This window comes from Larimichthys crocea, chromosome XX (assembly GCF_000972845.2).
Source record: "Larimichthys crocea isolate SSNF chromosome XX, L_crocea_2.0, whole genome shotgun sequence".
Lineage (NCBI taxonomy): Eukaryota > Metazoa > Chordata > Actinopteri > Sciaenidae > Larimichthys > Larimichthys crocea.
Window position 1 is genome coordinate 6,300,410 of NC_040030.1, and position 23,831 is coordinate 6,324,240.

At 39.6% G+C, this 23,831-nt stretch overlaps 2 protein-coding genes and 1 non-coding gene across 3 annotated transcripts; 1 reads left to right on the forward strand and 2 right to left on the reverse strand.

The window, feature by feature from the left end:
• Positions 1 to 170: 170 nt before the first annotated feature.
• Positions 171 to 4,937, reverse strand: ankrd16 (ankyrin repeat domain 16). The gene is made up of 7 exons (XM_010736919.3): positions 4,486 to 4,937; positions 3,150 to 3,370; positions 3,019 to 3,061; positions 2,734 to 2,842; positions 2,494 to 2,655; positions 2,164 to 2,242; positions 171 to 927 (listed from the first exon to the last, which is right to left on the reverse strand). The coding sequence occupies exons 1-7, from the start codon at positions 4,821 to 4,823 to the stop codon at positions 764 to 766; spliced, it is 1,116 nt and encodes a 371-aa protein (XP_010735221.2). The 5' UTR covers positions 4,824 to 4,937; the 3' UTR covers positions 171 to 763.
• trnay-gua (transfer RNA tyrosine (anticodon GUA)) lies at positions 4,278 to 4,365 on the reverse strand. The gene is given in 2 exon segments: positions 4,278 to 4,313; positions 4,329 to 4,365. It is a non-coding gene; the product is annotated as a tRNA-Tyr (tRNA).
• Positions 4,938 to 5,154: 217 nt separating the features above from the next.
• glt8d2 (glycosyltransferase 8 domain containing 2) lies at positions 5,155 to 14,748 on the forward strand. The gene is made up of 10 exons (XM_010736920.3): positions 5,155 to 6,010; positions 9,287 to 9,329; positions 10,583 to 10,675; positions 10,794 to 10,992; positions 11,105 to 11,222; positions 11,347 to 11,431; positions 12,069 to 12,181; positions 12,344 to 12,510; positions 13,906 to 14,018; positions 14,117 to 14,748. Exons 2-10 carry the CDS (start codon positions 9,311 to 9,313, stop codon positions 14,293 to 14,295), a joined length of 1,086 nt encoding a protein of 361 aa, XP_010735222.2. The 5' UTR covers positions 5,155 to 6,010; positions 9,287 to 9,310; the 3' UTR covers positions 14,296 to 14,748.
• The last annotated feature ends 9,083 nt before the right edge of the window (positions 14,749 to 23,831 follow it).

The following is a 23,831-nucleotide window of genomic DNA, read 5'->3' on the forward strand; positions in this document are numbered from 1 at the left end:
GTATTCTCACTTCACTATTTGCCTTGCTATAATTGTTTAAATCCAAGTGCGACACACCTGTTTAGTAAACCCAGTTACAGTCACCAAGTCAGTCTTACTCATGCTCACTCACTGTATAAAGTCAGCCAATGCACTAATAATAACTGTGGAACAGACATTTAAGAAAAGACACCATCTGATTTTCAGGAGGCTAAACCCTCAAAAGTTTCATTGTAACATTATTTAACGTACATTACATTCATTTATTTCACACGTATTTACATATATAGACAATAAACAGTACTTTTATACAAAGCAGCATACACACCATTCAGCCACTGTAATTATCTGATGTTTACAGCTCAGGTCTGACCTCCCGGCAGCTGTGATGACAAGCCTGAGCCTCGTGATGATATCAGATACAATCAGACAAAGTCATACCCGGGTAGGTGAGCATGTCCGATCATGTGTAAACCTTGGTGCATAGCGTTCTCCAAATAAGGTTCTTATTCCCATGCAGCACAATGACTTATTTTTCAAGTCTCATGTCACTTACATCAGGTCAGGTCCAATGTAAATATTACTAAAGACTAATTCAAGTTATGTGACTTCCACAGTGTCTTTGTGAACTGTCTACAATTCTGTAACTCAAGAATATCCTAAACACAAGTAAAGCTTTATTAACCTAAAGGGATGGACTTCAGTCACACTCATTGTTTCACATAATTTTCTTTACTTAAGTTAATTACACATAACTAAGTGCTCTGCGTCACTGTTGGGCTGTTTATACTGCGTTGGGCGAGTCGCACTCGAAGACTTGTACTACGTGTTGTTTCTTGGCATGCTGCCGCGCTGTTATACCAGATGCGTCCGCTGAGTCTCTGAGTCCGAGCTGCATGAGAGTCTGGGCTGCATCTGCATGCTGCCCGATGCAGGCCATGTGGAGAGCTGAGAAGAGAAGAGAAGAGAAGAGAAGAGAAGAGAAGAGAAGAGAAGAGAAGAGAAGAGAAGAGAAGAGAAGAGGAGAGGAGAGGAGAAGAGAACATATTGACATTGTTTTATGGCCCTATGGCATTACAAGTCATATATTAAAGCAACAATATGTAACTAATATGTACCTCTATAACAGCTTTCATTTCATTTTATGTCATTTTATGTTCCACGTGTAAATAACAAATCATCAGCCATTGACGGTATATAATTAGCACATGTAATCCAGCTAACGTATTAAATGCTACTAACTTATGTATTAAGACAAACCGAGTTAAATTTATCCAACAATAAATAATGTAACCATACAATTCAGAGGTGTAACTAACAACTGCTTTCTACTAGCCAAGAGTGATGCAATGTAAGGGTCAACTAACAACAACTAAGTGTAACCAAAGCTCAGCTTGGCTGGGCTGTGCAGTGTTGGTCTGGTGCTGTTTGATTTATGGTGTTGGCTGATTCTGCAGCAAGCTACCTACTATCATAGAACCAATGGTCCAAAAAAAATACAGGAACATTACAGACAGTAATGATTGTAATTTATTGTTCAGCCTTCAGTCTCGTGTATTTCTTGGACTTAGGAGCACCTTCAGCCAGAGACTGCTGGTACCAAGATGCTCCACAGAGCAGCACAAGAAGTCTTTCTTACCTGTGAGCATCAACCTGTACAACTCCTCACTAAATTCTCTATAAGGTTTTGATATACATATTGCACAGTTCACTGTTACTTGGTTTTTAATCTACTGTTACTGGTTCTATTTAACTGTTATTTATACATGTGTATATAGTGTGTATATATTGTTTAAAATAGGATATTGTATAGGGTATATTGTTAAAGTTTTGTTTTCTTACTATTGTCTTCTTGCTATCACTTACCGTTTGGGAGCTGCGGTAACAAAAACAATTTCCCTGCAGGGATTAATAAAGTACTTCTGATTCTGATTCTGATTTCAGTTTTGGTTGATGTTTGTGCCTCCAGAGCATGACAATTCTACTTACCATTATTGAGTTTTTTGAATGTTACATAGTGGACCTTTAAAGGGCCTGAAAATCTATTTTCTCAGTCTTAGTCACAATAGTTTGGGTTATTTCACATTCTGTCTGGTCTGTTTGGTCAGTGATTGTTGCTTATTTGGAAAGACTTTTTTGGGGCTTTAAGTTTGTTTAAAACAAAAATTGTGACACACTGCTTACCACTTCTTCCCTTCTTGTCCCGAACATGAAGATCTGCCCCCAGCTCCAGCAGTGTTTTTATCGAGGACGTGTGGCCTTCCTGGAAGCACACGTTGAAATGAGGAAGAAGGGTTTATGTGCAGTGTCATTTACCAGCTGTGTTAGAAGGTTTGTGGATATTTCCAGTTTGCATTTTTTTATTACTGCCACTTCTGCTTTATTTACTGCTCACCTGCTATCTAGTTGTCATGCATTCTCAAATATTAGAGTTACGCCACAATCTTTCCACATATCCCCAAGCAACTGTTAGAAGTATCCCCCTGGAGTACCCCTGTTTGGGAATGATCTTACCTTTGCAGCGTAATGCAGGGCAGTGAGCTGCATGTCAGTCGCCCTTTGGTTCACGTCAACATTTAGGTCCCGTACCAGGAACCGCAGCGCCTCGTTTTGTCCAGTGACAGCGACCTGGTGCACCGGCTGAGCCCCGACTCTGTCAGCTGCTGTTGGAGACGCCTACAGTGCACACAAGTCAGCATCAACATCAGTTTCTACCCGAGCTGAAACATTAATGAACTGAATGCCTTGTTCTACCTGGTGCTTCTCCAAAAGCAGCCTGGCCACAGAAATGTGTCCATTCCTGACGGCGTCCATGAAAGGAGTGACTCCACAGCTGTCAGCGCTGTCTGAGGTGTAGCCACATCTGGAAGAAGGTCAGTCAGGCAGAGTTATCTATGAGCTGTAATCATCATCATGCTGAAAAGTAAATACCTATACTTCTATCAAAACAGGGATTAAACTGTCAACCTCCGGGTCATAATTATGTCCAACCTTGTGAGTCTTCTCAGTATTGCAGAATATTGCAGAATTTCCACCTACCTCTCCAGCAAAATCTTAATAACCTCCTCACAGCCGTGCATTGCTAGGTTATGAACAGAAAGAGTATTAGTTATAATGACAATGAAAATAGGTACACACGTATCCATGCGCTGGAGCTGAGGATGTCTTACCTGCAGTGTGCAGCGGCGTCCTGCGCGTCTTGCTCACCGTCCTCCAGACGTCCGGTGCCACGAGGAGCAGGTGCTGTATGACTGGAGGGTAGCCCTCCCTGCAGGCGATGTGGAAGGAGTTCCAGCCGTCTTTGTTCCTCAGGGCAGGGTCGGCCCCGTGGTGCAGCAGATCCTGGATCACGTCGAGGTTTCTCCGAGTGCAGGCCATCATCAGGGGAGTCCTGAGAGGGAGAGAAGAGGCAACGCTGACAACTGCTCTTACCCAGGGACATCTACTGAAGTGGGCTTTCACATTACAAGCTTACAAGATAATATACAGCTGTGTTTTTTATATAGTGAATGTTTAAAATATAAAAAATACGGAAAAAAATTTATATTTGATCAGAGAAAAAAAATCTGTGCAAATAAAAGAAACTGCAATTAAATTTGTAAATAGTTCACATTATGTTTAAACTTTAATTAAACCCAGATCAGTTACTAATTAGTGACACCGGTGACAATTAACAATAATCTGATAATTGTCACTGTCACATGGTGTAGAGCGTGCAATTTAATGTAGCTTAATCTTAATCTTATTTCATTTATTTATTTATTCAGTTGAGGCTTTGTTGATAGTCTCTACTCGGGATTATTTGTAACATTTTAACTGTTGTAAGTATATGTGACAAATCATGCCCTAACAACAAACCTAACATACCCTAACCAGGATGATTTTGTGTCTAAACTTAACCAAACGTTAACCACAGGGTATAATATTTTTATATTATTTTATGTATTATTTATTTTATTTGTTAAACAGTTGATAATCTGATAATCTGATATGTTACAAATACTCTATCTGCAGGTGGAGTATCCAAAAACTTGTCTTGTCAAAACTTTATTTACTGTGCAGCAGATGGAATCCTGTTTTATTTAAATTGACAGTGGAGTGTTTCTTTAATGAGACGAGAGTTTCTCAGGGATTTATGTTAACAAAAACAGATGTTTAAGGTCTGTGAGCCACATTAATTAGTAATATTGACAGAACTGAACGTCGTTTCTTTTCTTTTTTTTTTAGCACCGTTTCCTTTGTTTCTCTGACATTTCAAATAATCTGTAGTATTATTTTCAGAAAATCAAAAAGTTTGCTCCTTCGAGCCGGATTCGAACCAGCGACCTAAGGATTTCAGCATTGCGCCTCTACAGTCCTCCGCTCTACCAACTGAGCTATCGAAGGGAGCTGCTTCCTATTCCGGGATAGTTCCCTTTTCAAGCCATGAGAGGGCGTGCTACATGCATAGAGGGAGTGTTTCATGGATTGTGACCACGTCACACAGTCTATGATAAATGTAGTCACCAGTCCGCCTTCTTCAGACTGTCCACCTTGGCGCCTTCTCGTAGCAGGTAGCTCACACATGCCTGGTGGCTCATGGACGCAGCTTCGTGCAGCGGCCTCTTGTAGTCGTTGTTGTACACCTCCACGTCCATGCCCAGCCGCTTTATGAGATACTCCACAACATCCAGGTGTCCGTGTCTGGCAGCGTAGTGCAGCAGGGTGTCTCCTGACCGACCGAAGTGTTTGCTACTGACAGTCTGAGCCGCCGCCGAGCCGCCCGACGTTATCTGTTCCTCCAAAGAGCTCAGCTGTCCCTCCTGAGCGAGCTTCACCAGCGCCTTCAGAGTGTTGTCGTCCATGTTGGGTGGAGGTTAAAGGCCTTAAAGTCGCTTCAAGCTCAAAAAGACCTAAAACTGTTAAAAGAGTGAAGCTAAGACGCCTGAACACATGCTGGAGAAGTGTTTACTAGTTGTTTTGCAGAGTAGTAGAGTGGCCAACCATGACCTTACACTGTAACTATCTACTACAGAAAACATGAAACTGCACAAACGAACAAAAGCAGTTAATATACAATAAATACGATATTAATAGAATATTAAACTATAAAAACATGAATGCAAAATTAGATAAACACATTTGATATGTTTGAATCTTTCAACCTCGAAGGAAAACGCTTACTAACGTAAAATAATCTACATGCAAATATACATCCGTGAATATGAAATATTGTTAGAACATACGACTTATTCATATACACGAAGACAGCAAAACAATGTTTAAAAAAACGCTTTTAACAAAACTTTAGACCACATGAGTATTGATTGTAATGTGTATGATAATAAACATGTATTATTATTGTTTATTATTATGAATTATTCGTATTTAAAGGGGGAGTAACACTTTTTCATGAATCAATGTCATTAATATCCACAAATCTATCTATTATGACTGCACCGAACAAACTGTTAAAAAAGGGATAAGTCTTGGTTGTCCTGTCCAGCAGGGCGACACCATGGTCATTATGGGAAATGTAGTTTTTTGACGACATGCGCTAAAAGACCCCAGTGCAGCTCCCAAACTGTTTAAAATCAGTTATTTCGCCCAGGATGTAACCATATAACTGATTTAAACCCTGTAAATATAAAACATTTACTACCAGTCAGTATGTGTTACAGCCCAGTGGTTAAAATAAAGCCATGCCAATGTGATTTTCAGTAACTGTGGATTTTTTTTCACCCTGCGGTTGAAGTAAAACGCTCGATCCGATCACTGCTTTCACAGAAAGAAATTATTTAATTATCACTGTTATGATTCCGTGAAACTGGGTGGGCTAATCCAGTTTTTGGCAAAATGACAGCAAGGAATCAAAGCGCTGGTGAACATGATGAGTCACATCTGGAGGGAAGAAGGAGAGAGAAAAAAAGGTGGGAGAGGAGAAAAGTGGGATTGTTGGTGAGGGTGAGTCTCAGTCCTCAGAGGTTTTACAACATGGACCATGAACACCAGGAATGAGACTGACCACCAACACCACCCATTTTACTCTCTGGTAAGTACATTTCTGACACTTTGAATGTGATTGAAATCATACCACAATTTAAAACAAGTGATAATGTACAAATCAAACCAAGAGGGACACACCTCCTTACTTTATCTCTGTTTTTTTTAAAGTGTATTTTTTACTAAGATCAGGCGTTTTTTCACATACACTTTACACTGAGAAACATGTTTCTTGTATTGTGTGCTCATGCATGCTTGCTCAAGCCTTTTGTTAACCAAGAGAACTTTGTGTTCTTCTACACTGAAAAGGATTTATCTTTAAAATAATTTGTCTTTTCAACTTTTTACTTCTGCAAAATCTGCAAATGCATCATGCAAGGCACACTTTCTATGTACTTTCAGTGTAATTCAGTACTTTTCTATTGTTAGTAGTTACAGTTGTTTTTACTGTAGCCCACACTGTCCTGTAAAACTGTCTCAGACATTTCTTTGAAACAAAAAACTTTAGCTCCATGGCACATTAATGAATCATAAATGTTTCAGACATTTTTACTGTGAGTACATATTAGTCCTGAACAAATTAAGTTTCTCCAAGTTTGGAATTTTTTGCAGTGTGATGATGGCTTATGTGGTTTGGTTTGGACCCCCAACCCCCATTCACAGTCACTTGGACACACACACACACACACACACACACACACACACACACACAAACTATACATGTAGCCTAATAATTCATCAATGCTTTAAGGAAAATAATTCTGCTACAATTCTGCAGAGACAGGCAGAAAACCTTTAGACTCATATTTAGGACAAAAAATATAAAGATTATAAGTGGCATAAAATAATGTGACAGTTTATATCTAGTAAGTACAATTCTGCAAAGAAAGAACAGTCAGTCAGTACAGTAAAATCTGGAGAGTCATGAGTGGATTTCCAATTGTTCGAATGCAGTCCAGAGAGTGTGTGTTTGTCAGCTCTGCCTTCTGGAAGGAGTGTATGTGAAGCTAATCAGCTCCAGATGTGGTGGGCTGCTCTAAACAGCGACAAACAAACTGTATGTCCTGTTTTACTGCAGCCTTCTGGGGAAGTGTTGTAAGAGATAAGAACAGAAGAACAGAAGAGATTCCTGCTGAGGGTTCACACTTTACACTGAACGCAAAAAAGATCAGGTCAACGAAACCTGCGTATTCTAAGGGGATATCATATAGATATATGGTGTGGGGGAGCTGTGAGACTGTTGAGATGTGCCTTTTGTTATTGCTTGTGTCACATTTATCATTCAGCAGTTATATAAATGTTTCAAAGGCCGAGAGGCAAATAGATTCCTCAATGCAGCACTGGCAACAGGAAGTAAGGAAGGAAGTGGAAAAATGATTTTGGACAATGTGCTGCCACATGTGTCGTCCAGTGTCTGCTGGCCTCAGGCCTCAGAGAGTTTAGCGCAGGTCAGAGTGTGTCATAGTCACAAACATCATCGAAACACACGTCACAAAATGTATTTCTGTGTGTGCATTTTATTTAGTTGAGCCGATTTCTCTTTACATTTCAGTGTCACCACAGCTTTTGGTGACAGGCTTCTTGATCTTTGTGTTTGTTCAGTGCATCTGTCACTAGAAACGTGTCTAATGTTGTAAGCAAGCTATCATTGTGGAGAAATGCTGTTCCACCACAGTGTTACGTAATTCAATGGAGAACATGTAAAATATTTGCTGGTTAGAGAGAAACATTTTGGCTTATGAGGAACTTCTATTGCCATTGAGAGTAAAGTACAGCTAAGAAAGGCTAATGTTTATGTAATATATAAATGTGAGGATTACTATAGAGTGTATAGACAGTATATAATGTATATGTACAAGTGTGAGAAGTAAAACTGAAGTATGTGATAGTGTGTGTTTGAGAGTATGTGAGTGAATATGAATCTGAATGAATTATGACGTACATGGCTCCATATGTAACAAATTGTTCAGCTGTGGAGACAGACTGCGTGTTTTACTTTGAGTTAAAGTATTCTGCTGTCTCAAGACAAGTGGAAACCTGGTTACTCATCGAGTGAACTGCTGATTCCAGAGAAAATCTAGCCGAGGAAACTGGATTGCCACTCAGTCACACATCTCATCAAAATGAGATTTTCAGTAATCCTGCCTTTATATTCAAAACATAACACGGTATCCGTTTAATACTTTTTAAACATGATATTTTGTTATTAAAAAAATCTCTCTTTCTCTCTCTCTCTCTCTCTCTCTCTCTATATATATATATATATATATATATCCATCTCTCTCTCTATATATATATTAATCTAAATAATTAAAAATATTTATGCCACCCATGTAATTTTTCCACTGAATGATTAAGGTTTTATCTCGAGCATGGCTGCCATATGTGGGTGGGGAAGGTAGGACCAATGGAAGGTCCCGTGACTGACGAAGAAATATTATTTTTTAAATATTAAGCCATCATTAATAGAATATTTTATTTTCACTGTACTACTATAATACTGTATTATTACCCAACCTATTTAGTTGAAATGTTTGATATTTGCTTATAGCAGTGAACTGCGAGTGAGAAGTGCTGATCATGTCATCATATTACTAAAGAAAAATCTGGCCTCTAAACAATTAAGAAAGAAAGAAGCGAAAGAAGAAAAAAAAGGCTGATGGTATGTCACACAACTTTTTTCCACAAAGAATTTTGTGTGCAGTCCGTGAGTCTGGAAATGAACCTGGTATCTTAGTCCAGAGTGAAAGATGTTCACCTGACATGAGATACTTCATATCTTCACACTGCATTCCTCAACTGTGTTTGGCTTCTCTTTTAGCTGACATTTAATCAAACTGTTATCAAGCCCTTCATACTAAATCAGTTATTTAAAGCACTGAATGGATCAGTCAGGTTCTGGAGGTGTGGTTACAGCAGTTGTGCAGGGCTGGCATGGCCCGTGGTGGTGGCATGGTGGGACCCAAAGTGATGAAGCCCTTTTCAGATTTCTCCTACCACTTATTTTACGTTATACATGTGTTCTAAGCATACCAGGAGCTCATAATGAACTCAGTTTGTAGCCCTTTAACTCAACAACACAGCTAAGCGATGCAACATTCTAATCTTCGGTCTGTAATCTTTCTAAACATCACAGACTTTGTAAGTCACTTTCAGCTGTGTTGCCAGGTTTCAGAGCTATTATCCCTCTGAAGGAACGCCAAGTCCTTCAACGCTCCATGCATCGTTATTAAGTCCAAGTAATATTTCATCTTTTGTTGCTCTAGAAAGTAACTTCTTATGTGGTTAAACACTTCTCTCCTTCTGTTTGTCTGTGTGTTTTTAGATGTTGCTGAAGCGAACATGAAATATGGCTCTCCTAAGAAAAAGTAAGTGTAAATAAAATGTAATACAAACATAACCAGGCTGATTTATGGCCACAAATTATATCAATTTATATGAGACAAATAAATATATTCTGTTCCTGCTGATAGACACCAATAGTAACAAACTAAGCTGTTTGTTTGCACTTTAAATTAAATTTGTGGCCAGTAAAGGAACCCCCAACATGTACTAAGTGTGTGTGTGTGTGTGTGTGTGTGTGTGTGTGTGTGTGTGTGTGTGTGTGTGTGTGTGTGTGTGTGTGCGCGTGTGTGTGTTCTGGGGGAGGGTGTGATGAGGTAACCAGATGACTGTAAGTAGTTAAATTTACATCCAGTGTGTGAACAGCAGTGTGGACTGAGAGCAAACTGAAACTTGGCTTTACACAGAATGTTGCATCTGCCACAAAATCTGTTAAAACTTTAGAGATGTGAAATTAGTGTTCGTTCAACATTAACAGACATCAACATCCACAGGCTGATGAAACATGACCGAGGGACCTGAACGTACAGTATGTTAGCAAAATAAGCTCAATCCATGAAACTTAGAATCAGGTCTGGAATGATAATAAAATGTCACAAACAGTGCATATGTGCAGTCATTGATCCAGGAAAGTGAGTTCACCTTCAGTGTAAAGCTGCTGCTGCAGGTAGCAAACTGTGCACATCAGTTATAGCAGCCAAAATGATAAAAGTAGCGTCTAACTGGTTACAGATGTACATTTGATCTTCATTTCTCTCTGCTCTTGCTGACAACCAGCTGGTGGACAGAGTGAGGCTTTAGAAACACGACGTGTATTTGAGGAAACATTACATTCAGCTTACACAGCTTATTATGCCGACGTTTAGCCCTAAAATATTTGTACAGTTCTTTAAGGGAAAAAGCGTTGACAACAGTTTTGATAACGAGTGTAAAGGAATAGTTTGATTATTATATTATATAGATTTTCTGTACGTACACACAAAAAAAGTCTTGCTTGTAGATTCAGAGTTTTGTGAAGAAACTGATGAAACGCAGATATATGCTGCGTTAAATAGTGCCACTGACTCAAACATTTTCCTGTCTGGAACATTACCCAACTTAAAAATACCATATCATGTTTTTAACATTTCACCATTCACAGGTAATCTGTTGGTTATTCAGAATGTATTTATTATAACCTGGAAGACAACAGCATGACTGCTTGTGAAACTTCCAACTGAGGGAACTCTTCCAGTCTGATTGGATGCCTGTCTCTACACCTGCCTCTCTTGTGTTTCAGTTAACCGGGTCCTCCTGGTGCTGCTGGTGCTGATGGTGTGTCTCCTCCTGCACAGTACACTGCTCAGAGCCTCCACCCGGCCCAAACACTCAGGTACATCCACACGGCGTGATTTATAATCAGGCAGGGTTCATTATTGTATTTAAGTGTCACATGGTTGATTTAACATCATCTGAAAATGAAGGAAACAATCTAAACTGATTCCTCTCAGATCACTGGAAGAGCGTCGGAGTCGCAGCGCAAGCTCCCGCAGTCAGAGTGTCAGAGGAGGATGTCGTCCCCGTCATCATCTGTGCATCGGAGGAACGTATGGGCGCATCCATGGCAACCATCAACAGCGTCTTTCACAACACAGACGCCAGTGTGTTCTTCTATATTGTTACTCTCCGTGATGCTGTGAAACTGACCAGGTTTGTCACGTGATTAGAAGCCTGCAGGCGATTTATGTTTTATACTGTAAATGTATTGAATCTGTAATTTTTCCAGAGATGTGTGTGTCTTACTTTCTATGCATCTTTCCAGGCAGTATATAGAGAGGACTGAACTGAAACGCATCAGGTATAAGATACTGGAGTTTAACCCCATGGTCCTACGAGGAAAGGTGAGGCCAGATTCCTCACGACCTGACCTGTTACATCCGGTGAGTTCTGGCTTCGGTTTTGGTTCATGTATTGATACATGCGGTAAGTTCTACGTGTACAGACGCAGCTCTAAAGTGTGCTCTGTTTCAAAGAGGTGAAATAACTTTTGCTTTTGTTTTACAGCTTAACTTTGTGCGCTTTTACTTGCCTCTGCTTGACATCAGCCATAAGAGGGTGATATACTTAGACGATGATGTCATCGTGCAGGGTACGTATGTGCTCACAGCAGAAATAAATCAACGTGAACTTCATACTGTCATTCTGACTAAATGTTTAAATGTTGGCTGACTGATACAAATAAAACAGGTCTCAGTATAGATATGAATGATAATAACCTCTGTCATGAAGGTCTCCTGTCAAATTTCAAACATTTTAAAAAAAGTTTTAATGACATTTGGTGAGAAATTAAGTGTATGAATAAATTATTATTTTCAAGTATGAACATTACAATATCACATCAGACTTTAGTAATATCTGAGGGTAAATTCACATGTTACAGCAGCCCAGAGAGGCTCGGATGTAATAAAACTGAACAGATACACAACTATTGGAATGTTGTATGTCATAATAATACTTATAATATAAAACATATAATACATAAACGTAGTACTGTATGCAAGGCATTTCTGAATATTTTTGGTATTTTCAAATACACTGTACTTATGAAATAAAGTGAAGTAAAATGTTTCTCATCAGGTGCTTTTGGGGCTTTAGAACAGGAGGAGCTGGGAATCAAACCACCAACCCAACAATTAATAGATCACTCCTTCCATCCCTGCCCAAGCGTATGTATTTTGTGAATGTATTTATTAAAAAATAAAAAAATGTCCTACATGTCATTTCAGGTGATATCAAGGATCTGTTTGATATCAAACTGAAGCCTGGTCATGCTGCTGCTTTCGCCACTGACTGTGACCTGCCCTCCACCCATGAGATGGTGCGCAGCATCGGCATGCAGGTGGATCATCTTATCCCTTTGTGTATTAACCTGTGCCTGTGTCTCTTTGGACCATCCGAGAAATTCATACTGAGTGTAATATCCCCACAGAGTTCATTTCGTACCTTTTAAGAGATTTGCTCATTGAAATATGGCGTCCTCTCCTCTGAGCTCGTCCCATAGACAACCTACATGGGCTTCCTGGACTACAGGAAAAAGGAAGTGAAAGATCTGGGCATCCACCCCGGAGACTGCTCCTTCAACCCTGGAGTGTTTGTGGCAGATATCAGCGAATGGAAGAAACAGAAGATCACCAAACAGCTGGAGAAATGGATGGAGGAGAATTTCAGGTATGTAAAGAGAGAAGCAGTTTATGGAAACCTTCGTGATGCACTTTGCCACATGTCAAACCCAGAGAGGAGGCTCTGGGGAAATGTCAACATTTTCCCGAGTACTCCTATGAGAACTATATGAACATGATATATTTTCTTGACTACAAAACAACAAACTACACACAGTTTTCAGCCCCTCATTGGAGATTCCTGTTTCATTCCTGGTACTTTGATTCAATTATGTGAGGTTCAAAGATGTTTTACGTTCATCTGAGAGATCTTCTTGTGGTGCACTTATCATGCATTTTAAACATGTTTCCCTGTAGTTCATCTCACAACATTATGTTAACCTCATTAGCTACATTAGACACTTTTCATCCAAAAATCTGTGGTGGTTTATTATTCCCTGACTGTGCGTCTGTCTGCTGTTAAATAAGATTTAATTCTTTTTTTTCAACTCAACAAATAAGTAGTTTGGTTAACTTCAAGCTAAAAGAGAATCTCACAAGCGTGACGTGGAAGGCTTTGAGAAGTTTCAATTTATATTCTGACACAGCTTTATTTATGAAAAGTTGTGACCATTAAATATTATTGTAACCAACTGGCAGACTGCAGTGTCTACTCTCTCTTATGACCAAAACCAACAGTCATATTTCAAGCCTTTGGGAAGGAGTGAGTGAGGAAAAACAATGAAAGCAGAGCATGCCGCTGCAGATTTAGCTTCACAGGACTGGCTCTCTGTAGCTGTTTTTTATCTTAATTGATTGAAGTCTGTCCAGTATAACCAGTAAAAACTCTATATATATATATATATATATATATATATTATATGCAGATTTTGTGGATACCCACTTGACGGAACACACAACCAAAAGAAAATTTGAGTAATACAAACTAGTCTTTAGTTAGCATCACTTTATCACCAGTTCTTTCTTATTAATTCATATTAATTATTTGTTAATATTTATACTGTATAAGTAATGTCTCTTATCTTATTATATCGTTATGTCAAGCACTTTGGTCTGCATTTAATTTCATGTAGGCTGTGACATATTTAGGAATGCACGATAATATTGGTATATCATCTGTATCAGCAGATTAAGGCTATAAAATTAAATATATGTATAATCGGCCCATTAGATAAACACTTTATTATGTGAAATTATGTGCATACAGTACGCCAGTGAGTCTGCGTTGTGGTGTGTTTTTTTTTTTTAATAGTCTGAAATGGATGTTGCTATTTGCAGTGATTGCTGTATCTGTCAGTGGCTGTCATGATAACAGTATACATAATAATATGCTACACATTGGCAAAAGTCCAGTATCGTGCATCACTAAACATCTTTCTATCTTTGAAGAGTTGTGCAGTTTTTGCCTGATCATAAACCTTCTTCCTCCTCCCTTCTCCACTAGACAGAACATATACAGCAGTGCTATGGCAGGAGGCGTGGCAACTCCACCCATGCTCATAGTCTTTCATGACAAATACACAACACTGGACCCACTGTGGCACGTCAGACACCTGGGTAAGATCATCACTGCTGTTCACATGCAGTTTAATTTCAGTTTCATTCAGTAATAGCAAAATATATATCGTAGCCTCAGTTTAGTTTCTTGTGTCCAGGCTGGAGTCCAGATGCCAGTTACTCAGACAACGTCCTACAGGAGGCACATCTGCTGCACTGGAACGGCCCATTTAAACCGTGGAATTACCCCGCTGTTCACATGGATCTGTGGGATAGGTGGTTCATCCCAGATCCCTCCGGAAAATTCTCCTTGGTACGACCTGAGAGCAACAGCTGAAGTCTGTGGAACATACCATGTTTGAGCCACAGGGGGGACATGAAGCATGTGAATGTTCAGGACTTACTTGAACAGTAGAAGGTGTAACAGGAAATGTGCAGTGAATTTAAAACTGATGAAACCTTTGTCGAACATTGTAGGAGAAACAGTGTTGACAGAGTGAGCGCTGATAAATACACAAAATGTGACTCATCTGTTGGAAGTGACAGGTAACTGTAAAGATATTAAATATTACATGTAGGACGGTGTTTAAAGGTAAAGTGAGAAGCAGTTTGAAGACATTCATTGTGTTAAGCAAGAAAGTGTTTCTCTCAAAACCTGAAGTAAATATTCAGACCTCCAATTTTCACATTTTCTCATCTTTATTGGGTTTAATGAGTGTAAAAACTGTACGATAACTGTGAAAACTAAATAAATAAATATAAAACAGCCCAGAAGATGAATCCTAATGACTTTGGTAATCCTCTGACTTTTCATCTAGCACCACAATGACCAAAACCCAGATATTCTTTCCAGAAGTTGGTGGAGATCAAACCCTGAAGGAGAGTGAATACTTGACTTGCATTTGTCAGGTGCCCAGAAACACAACTCAAGATCAATGCTAATGTGGGCTTATGTCTGCTGGATGTGTAAAAAAAAGTTTTAAAAGATGTGTATCTGTCAGCTGTAGTTTTGATGCTCTTCTGATTAACACAGCTTTAATTTAATTTATTTTAATTTCATGTAATTCTGCATAGACTGCCATGGAGAAATGTCCTCTGTATCGCTGTTTTTTTCTTCCAGGTCATGTCCAAAATACCATCCATAAGACAATCCTGCTGCCATTTTTTTTAGGAAATGTCTTCCATGTTGTAATTTGTAGAAAAAAATCATATTGTTTCAAAGTGTTGCCACTGTGATTGTGTTTAAAGCTGAAGGAATGGATAACATCACGTCTTTAGTTCAGTTAGAGGTGTGAAAGGTTCACAAATATATATATTTATATTTATATACCGTATTTACCTCTTTCTAACAAAGAATGAAACAACTTTAGCTTCATCTGTCCTTCAGCAGTTTACTATTTAAGTTGGATTTATGTAATGAATTACATCATTTTACTTTTCCCCAGCCTAAGTAGTGGTCGCCTCACAGCAAGAAGGTACTGGGTTCGAACCAGCAGAAGCCCATCTATACCTAGGCTGGGACCTCTCTGTGTGGGGTTTGCATGTTCTCTGGGTTCTCTTCGGGTGCTCCGGTTTCGAACCACAGTCTGATAACACGCAGGTTATGTGACATACCCAAAGATACAAATGTCCCTGTGTCAGCTGCAACCATGACCCTGCAAAGGATTAACAGTTATGGATGAATGAAGTCATGTAAAGAGTAAAAAGTCCCATGAAGCAGTCATGACTAACTGTGTGAGAATGAAACAAAGAAAGGAGCTGCAGGGGAGCAGATGGATGTTGTGTGTCAGGTGGTGTGCTCACACAAAAGTACAACAAATGCACATCTGTGCAACAAAATCAGTACATCGACACAGGTCTGAGTAGTCGTACAGGCACTTTAAGTAAAGACTTTTGATATCTGAATGAACTGTATGAGTTGAGAGTCTCCATCAGGGCCACCAGAGGGCGTGACAGCCCTGGAAGTGCCTTTTAAAAGATCTGCAGAGCTGCCTTTCTCAGAAATCTTCTGCATCAGCTGCAGATTGTTATTACAAGGTAACTTTTCTGTTATTATCTCTTTAAGAGCCCACACAGATCAGACAAAGGAAGATCCCCCTCTGAATGGACAACAGGTCAGAGAATACACACATGTAGAAATGCACACATCTAGTAATAAGTACGAATCTGTATTCTTAAAAGATTGTTTTTACCTTCTATTAACTGTTGTTTGTGTGTTTTGGGTGTTTTCTCCGCAGCGTGTGATCTCTCAGAGGTGTGATTCTGGATCTGATTCAACATTTAACTTGACCAGACACGCCTGTCGAATCAAAACTCACTTTTCATTCCAGGTGTGAAGATGTGAAATAAAATCCATTCATCTCACGGTAAAGTCACCGTAATCACATCTAAGTCTGAAAGATTAGCAGCTAACCTGCATGAAGAGGTGGATCAACACTGGGAAGAGGAGTGTTTCACAGTCGTGATTCACAGTAAATGAAAGTGACTAAAGTCTCTATGTCTCAACAAACAACTTCATGCCTTCAGGTCAACAGTACAGCAGAACCTCTGAGTGCAACCAAGAAGTACAGCTGATGTGTGTTAAACAATAATCAAAGGGAATTAACAGGGAAGAGGAAATGCTCACACAACAACAACAATGGTTAAAAAAAAAAGTCTGTCATGGTAGTTTTTCTCAGGGTCAGGGCGCTGTGAGGTGACCTACATTGGTTGTCTTCCAAGACACAGCAGGTGATTTCCTTTTCAGTTGTTGGGTCTAGTGTAGATGTGCTGCCTCACTTCGCACTCTGGTTGCCTGTTTGATCTTTGGTCCTTTTCAAGACACAATAGTGTCCAATAATACTGAATTATTGCCCAGTCATAGTTTTTTTTTTTTAAGTTTTTTTTTTTTTTTTTTTTTTAAGTTTTTTTTTTTTTTTTTGGCCTTTTCAAGCTTTATTGTATAGAGACAGGAATGTGGAGATAGAGATGGGGAATGACATGCAGCAAAGGGCCGCAGGTCCAATTCGAACCCTGGGCCACAATGGCAAGGGCCAAGCCTTTACATGAGGCGGATGCTCTACCAACTGAGCTAACCGACACCCCTTGTCCAGTCATAGTTTAAGTATAACTACTTGTTCTAACACAACTTGTGCTGATATAGTAACACTGTCTCTTATTTCAGTGTTTTTATTTCACTTTTACTTTTATTCTTGGTGTGTAGACATGGCAGCTACCACTCTGAACTGATTCAGTCACCATACCATGTGGACACAATGTCTGCACTGGAAAATGTCCAAAGTCCCATGTCTAAGAAGACAGAAGTTCTAAGCTGTGGGTCAACAAAGGAGATGTTTTCTGCAACCTTTCTGAGACCTCTAGAGTCATTCTGTACTGAGTCAGATCACAAGCTTCATCACGTTGATTCTCTGGATGAAAGATCAAATCTGAAAAGCAGGACAAGCAGAGGCCGAGATCCAGTGTGCTGAAAGAAGTCTGACTCAGCTAATTGGAGAGAAGCAGAAAACAACAGAGAAACAGGCTGAAGGCTTCATCAATGATCTGGAAGAGGAAATGTACAGCGGATGATAATAAGTGCTGAGGTGGAACAGCTCTCACATACTGGCGATCACCTCCAGCTCCTCTAAAGCTCTAACGCGCCACCCACAAACGAATGGACATAGTTCACTTATCATAAAAGGGGAGATGGAGAGGTTGTGGGTTCCAGCAGTGTGCAGTGATGTGATTCTGAATCCTGATACAGCAAATAACATCTCATCCTGTCTGATGATGGGAAACAAGTCAATCAGGTGATGAAAGAAGACAGCCAAAAGAAAATGTATAGATACTCTGTACTAGAGAAGCAGGAAGGAATATTTTAGAGGTTATCAAAAGATTGAGGTACATCACACAGACCTCTGAGAAGATTAGATGATCTGTACGTTTGATGAAAAGAAAGTTCTTGGATCATCAGACCACCTCTTTTTGAAGTCAAAGCCCCAGAATGTGTGGCAATTTGTGAAACTGTGAAAGGAACTCTACCCATATTTGTTCATCATTCACACTGAATATACTAATCATAACAGGAGAGTTGCTGCCATGTAAATTTCTTAAATCACTGTTGTATTTTGTTCAGTGTGGAGGAGAGCTGAGTTGGCATCCAGCTACAGACGAGAGAGAGGTGTGGGCTGGCTCAGGAGAGCAGTGCCAGGTGAGCTGTACCTGGACAATGTGCACTTTAGAAACAAGGCAGCTAGAAGCGCGCGTGAGGGTGTTATTTACTGCATTGAATTGTGTGTCTGGAGAAAGTTGAATACAGAACCAGTTATCTGTTTGGACTGTTGTTTCTGTGATTGTGCAGCGAGACCTGCTACATTCATATTCTTTTTGATTTACTTTTCTCAGGTTTCTAATTACTGCAAATGATAATTTGCCTGTTCACGTTAATGTTCTTTCAACCTACAAAAATAAGCTCTAAGTGGAAACACTTAAATTCTTGCAAACTGTAAATTTGAACAGTGTAACACTTCAAATTCATCCTCAGAATATAATGTTTGACTTCCAACAGTTAGCCTGCGTGCTTTGGGAGTTCTGAAAGCAGCTCATCTTCAAAAAACTTCAAACAATTTTAGTTTTGTAATCCATTAGTTTGTATATATTGCTGCTAAATAAGTCAAGTTGAGCATTATTACTATGATTGGACCTGTTTCCAGATGGTGCAGTGGTTCCCGCTGTTGCCTTACAGCAAGAAGGTTCCTGGGCCTTTCTGTGTGTGTAGGTGTGAATGTAAGTGTGGTTGTTTGTTTCTCTCTCTCTCAGCCCTGTGATGAACTGGTGACTTGTACCCTGCCTTTTGCCCAGTGCGTCCTCAGCGACCCTGGTAAGGATAAGCATCAATTTTACAGAAAATTGATGGATTTTGATGTGGAATTTTATTAAATGAAATCGCTGTTAAATCACTGATAAAACGAGTCAATAAAATCATCCTGTTCAGCCTCACTGTACCTTGTACCTTGTTCTGTGAGAGAGTAATTATTGAAATATGTGAACACTTTGCGAGTGTGTACGGTCAGTCTGCTACTTTGTGTCAGTTGAAGAAATTCTTTCTGTGACGTCACAGATTATAGTCTTAAATCTCAAAATTCATTCACCCAAATGTAAATCCTTATTAAAGATGCTAAATTCTCTGTAAGCAGTGCTGTAACTGGTATGTGTACAGAGCTACAAATTACAGTATATACCCAATTTCAGGTGTACTTATAATGATGTCATGCTCATTATCACATCATTCAAACATTTATTGCTCATTGGTTGTTATGTTCACTATTTCAGGAATGTTTTTCTACTGCTGCATCAAACTGGTGTAATCATCCAGCAATCTGGGTTTAAGGTCGCAGGTATTTAGCTCTCTCTCTGCATGCGTGTGATTTTAAAGTATCACTCTCCTCAACACTCCCTTGAACCTGATGAAAGTTTCTGTGACGTTGGGTGGTGGCGGTGAACGCATCAGAGGCGCTCGTGTGTATCGTTTCACGTCAACAGGGGGGTCAGAGTTCAAGTTCAGGTTGTTGTGGAGTTGTTGGGTGCTTACACACCACTTTGGCACGATGCCATAGGACATCTCCAAAGCACAGACATGATGGCCACAGTGCTTTTCCTGTTATTATTCTGATATAAGAAACCACATTTTATTTGTACTTACCTGCTGTTAACGTCTGAACTTTCTCGCGGTAATCTACTACTTTGCATAAAGTCATCGTGGTCTTGTGAAATTAAGATAATGACATTTTATTCATTACAATGAACCTTGTAGTCCCCCCTTGGGGTGCACCTGTGTTTACCTGTGTATATGTTCTATCTATGCAGTTACAGTACAGTACAGTTTACAGCACAGGTCAGCCTTAGTTAGACATTTTTTCCACACCATTAAATGACAGTCATGAAGTTTATCCTTGCCACCATCTCCAAGTGCTTGCTCATGGTGGGAACTGTTAGGTCTCTGTAAATAATTTTATGAAGACTACAGTTTAGACCTGCTCTAAACTTCTGTTTATAACTTCACTTATGATTTGGCTTCATATAAATAAAACTGAATTGAAAATTGAGTGTAAAAGTGTCTTTTTGTAACTGCTTAGTCAACTTTCCACCCTGAGGGGCGGCAGTAGCTCAGTCCATTGGGACTTGGCTTGGGAACCGGAGAGTGGCCGGTTCAGGTCCCGCATGGACTGGTAGCTGGAGAGGTGCCAGGTCACCTCCTGGGCACTGCCGAGGTGCCCTTGAGCAAAGCACCGATCCCCCCCAACTGCTCCACTGGGCGCTTCTCAGGTGGGCTGCCCATCACTCCACCATCTCTCTCCAAAATTCCATGTCTATGCCTTGTACTGCATGTCTGTGTATCTGGGTTAAAATGCATGTAAAATAAATAGAGTGTAAAAAGAATTTCCCCGTTCGTGGGATTAATAAAGTATATCGGAAAAAAAAAAAGGTTAAATCGGGTAGGACAGCCGTAAACAAAAAGAGCCTCAGTGGTGTGCCAGTGTCAATACAAGAAGTTATAAGACACACACGAGTGCAGACATGCAGAGAATGAATAAAATCCATACAAATAAAAAATAAAAGAGGACATGAAGAGGTCCATCAATAGTCTATGTGAGTCATGAAATGGTTTAACCAAATCTGTTTTATTTCCTCTTTCCATTCTGTAAATAAATGTATCATTTAGATTTTGACAATGTTTGACTGCTTCTTTGTTAGGCACCAGGGCCAAACATATTCTAATAATTATCTGACATACTTTTACTCCCAGGATTTTCTTGTCAATGTTTTTCATAAATTGAAACTGAATGTTCTTCTTGTTACTGTTCACCCTTGCCCACAGTCACTTTGGTCAGAATAAAAGCTCTTAAAGCTTGCTGTAAAAACAAACTTTCTCACACTTTTATTTTGTAGGCAAAATTTTTCAAGAGGAAGGGAATCTGTAGATCTATTGAACTGGAGATCTATTATATATATATTATATATAGTAGTATGCATATTGCCAGTAACTGTAATAAGATGAAAATATGATTATGATCATTTTAAAAAGCAGGAAAAAACTATGTGAAGAAAAAGTTAAAAACATTTGGTTGATGATAATAAAACAGTGTTTGTGTTTTATAGTCACCATAGAAAGGGCAGAGAGTCCAGTCATCCAGGTCTTGTGTTGTGAGAAAAAGGCTGTGCCCTGTGAGGAGACTATGTGTGAGACTGCACGTATGCTTTTCACAGCTGGCAGACAAGACAGGAGGAGCAGAGAGAGAGAGAGAGAGAGAGAGTGTGTTTGTGTGTGTGTGTGTATGTGTGTGTGGGTGTGTGTGTGTCTGTGTGTGTGGGTGTGTGTGTGTCTGTGTGTGTCTGTATGTAGGTGATACATTTGTTGCAAGCTGGAGGTTATAGATAATACTGTCACATTTAAGTTTTAAAGAAACCTTGTATATCCACATATGAGCCTGTGTGTACGTGGGTTAGGTGTGTGTGTGTGTGTGTGTGCATGTATGTGTGTGTGTGTAGGGGGTGTGGGGTAGGATATGGGTGTGTGCGTGTGTGTGGAGCATGGTGTGGAGTCACGTTTATCTTTGCATTACGGACACAGCAGACTGTGTGATGTCACTGGCTCCCTGACAGGTTTTCCACAGATTATTTTCCTGAGCCAGGTCCACGTCTGAATGAATCAAATGAATTTCCAGCATTTGAACTCATCATCAGTGTGGTCATATTCTAGATTTTTCTACTGTCTGGACTGTACCTCCTCTGTGCTGTAGAGCTTCATTGTTGCCTATCTATCATTTATATATATATATATATTATATAGATATATATATATAATTTCATTCTGAAGTGATTGTGTGTGAAGTTGGATTAGGGTTAAGAAGCAAAAATATGACACCACGGTCTGTGGACGTTCTCAGCCATCCAGGTCATCTTTCTTCCAGAAGGGTTAAATCTGGGGCAACTGGACTGTATTCTAAGATGTTCTTCCTCTCATCCAAGAAGAACAGCAATTCACACTTAACCTCATGTGACTCCAACAACCATTGACCACACTAGACCTTAGGTGACCTGAATGACTGCTGTTCATGCCAGACCTCATGTGACTCTGATGACTCAAATGACATCAGTGAGCACTAACGAACCAAGTGGAAGCTATGGACGGGTCTAAGATCCTGCCAAGGCTAAATACTTGGATCTCCCCACCAGTCAGTCAGAACTGAAGAAGGATGAGAGGTGTAATGTCTTCACGGATCTACAATATAGTTCAGTTGCCCCAGATTTAACTCTTCTTGAAGTATGACTCCACTGTATCATATGTAGTACATATCTATCCCTAAATTTGTTAGGCCTGGGTTTGTGTTAAAACACAGATAGGTTCATGGTCTCAGTTAAGTTCATGTTCATGGTTAGGGTTTTAATTTAAGTGCAATTTAAGCAGTTGAAACATGACCTCAAAGAGGCTGTCCCTCTGAAGTCTGAGCTCCTTACCCTTGAGGGGTCGTTTTGTTGGCTCAGGGTATGTTTGTTTTTCCACTTTATTATGCACGCCTGTAGTACATATATTCTGAAGTGATTTCATAGTACGTCAGAGAGTAAGCGTTAGAGTGTGTCATTTTGTTGGCTCAAGTCAAAATTTTCGTGTTCACTGACATTATTAATATTTTCTAAAGCTTGCTGCTTTACATTTTTTTCGCTCTTCTTCTGGATTTCCTTCCTCAGGGTGTAATCACAAGTCATTAGAGCCGTTAGAGGTGCATGTTGAGCGCTTCGATTTTTTCATTGTGGTCAACATTTTGCTCTCTTAAGGTTTCTGCCCTCTGCCCCATGCGATTATCATTACTGGCACCTCAGTTACGCTTACGGACCACATCACTGTTGTGCCAGTCAAGTTAAAGCTCACCTTCAAATGTAATATTGCAATTATGCAACAATTACCAACTTAAATGAAATATATAATCAGAAGATATTCATATTTTTGTTCTCAAAATGTTCTTTCCTCACCCTTTCCGTTCTGATATCAGTTTCCATGGAAATACACGAGGTCTGATTACTACCTGGAAAACAATCAGTCACAGGACTGAAAACAAAAGATTCATGTCTGGTTTTGGTCCTTTAATGGAATATGCTGACAATAAGAAAAATATAGAATTAGGTCAGTCTCATCCTTTAAAGGAAGGCTGCATACCAAAACTTGATGTTCTTCCAAATATTCCCTTGCCTTTCCCTCACAGTACAGTATACATTCTCTCATAGCTTCCATATATTCAGTTATGTAATAAAGCTATTTTTGCAGCCTGTAATACACAACCGTAGAATGATTCCCTCTGACCCTGTCTAAATTTACACCATGCTTTCACAGTCAATCAGTGTACAGCTGCAGAGATGTGGGGCAGCCTCTAAGAACACTATGTTTGCCAGAACATGTGATTGCAGTGTCATGTCTAGTTTTCTCTAACATGAGCTGTCCTTGTATCCCACGTTTTGTTTCTACCCACATATGCAAGTTCAAAGACAGTGATCACTGGAGGTAAATGTTGTTTTGGTACATGGCCCATTATAGCAAACCATTTTGTTCTGTCTGTAGACACTCAAAGTAAATGAAAAATGACATGAGGAGTCACTGTGTTCAAGTTTGTGTGTGCTTTTTTGTCTGAAGTTGAACTCTGGCGTACTTTGTAGGTGTGCAAGGCTTTGCATGGATCAGTATACAGTAATTGCGTTGTGGTTTGCCAAGGACGCTGTCTCTTGTCAAATCCCTGCCCAAGCTCCTCTGCTTAGGTGCAGTAACACATTCTTGCTCAAGACAGTGACTCACAGCGATATTCTTGTCTCAGCAAAAACCACCTAACAGCAGATAACTCCACA

Bases quoted from the DNA above. Each gene is read 5' to 3' on its own strand.
- ankrd16 (XM_010736919.3), bottom strand. From the start codon at position 4,823: ATGGACGACAACACTCTGAAGGCGCTGGTGAAGCTCGCTCAGGAGGGA. The intron at 3,062-3,149 runs GTAAGACATCCT...TTCATAACCTAG, and splicing joins GACGCCGCTGCACACTGCAG to CAATGCACGGCTGTGAGGAG. The intron at 2,243-2,493 runs GTAAGATCATTC...GTGTGCTTCCAG, and splicing joins CCCTGCATTACGCTGCAAAG to GAAGGCCACACGTCCTCGAT.
- glt8d2 (XM_010736920.3), top strand. The intron at 12,511-13,905 runs GTATGTAAAGAG...CTTCTCCACTAG, and splicing joins TGGATGGAGGAGAATTTCAG to ACAGAACATATACAGCAGTG. The intron at 14,019-14,116 runs GTAAGATCATCA...TCTTGTGTCCAG, and splicing joins GTGGCACGTCAGACACCTGG to GCTGGAGTCCAGATGCCAGT.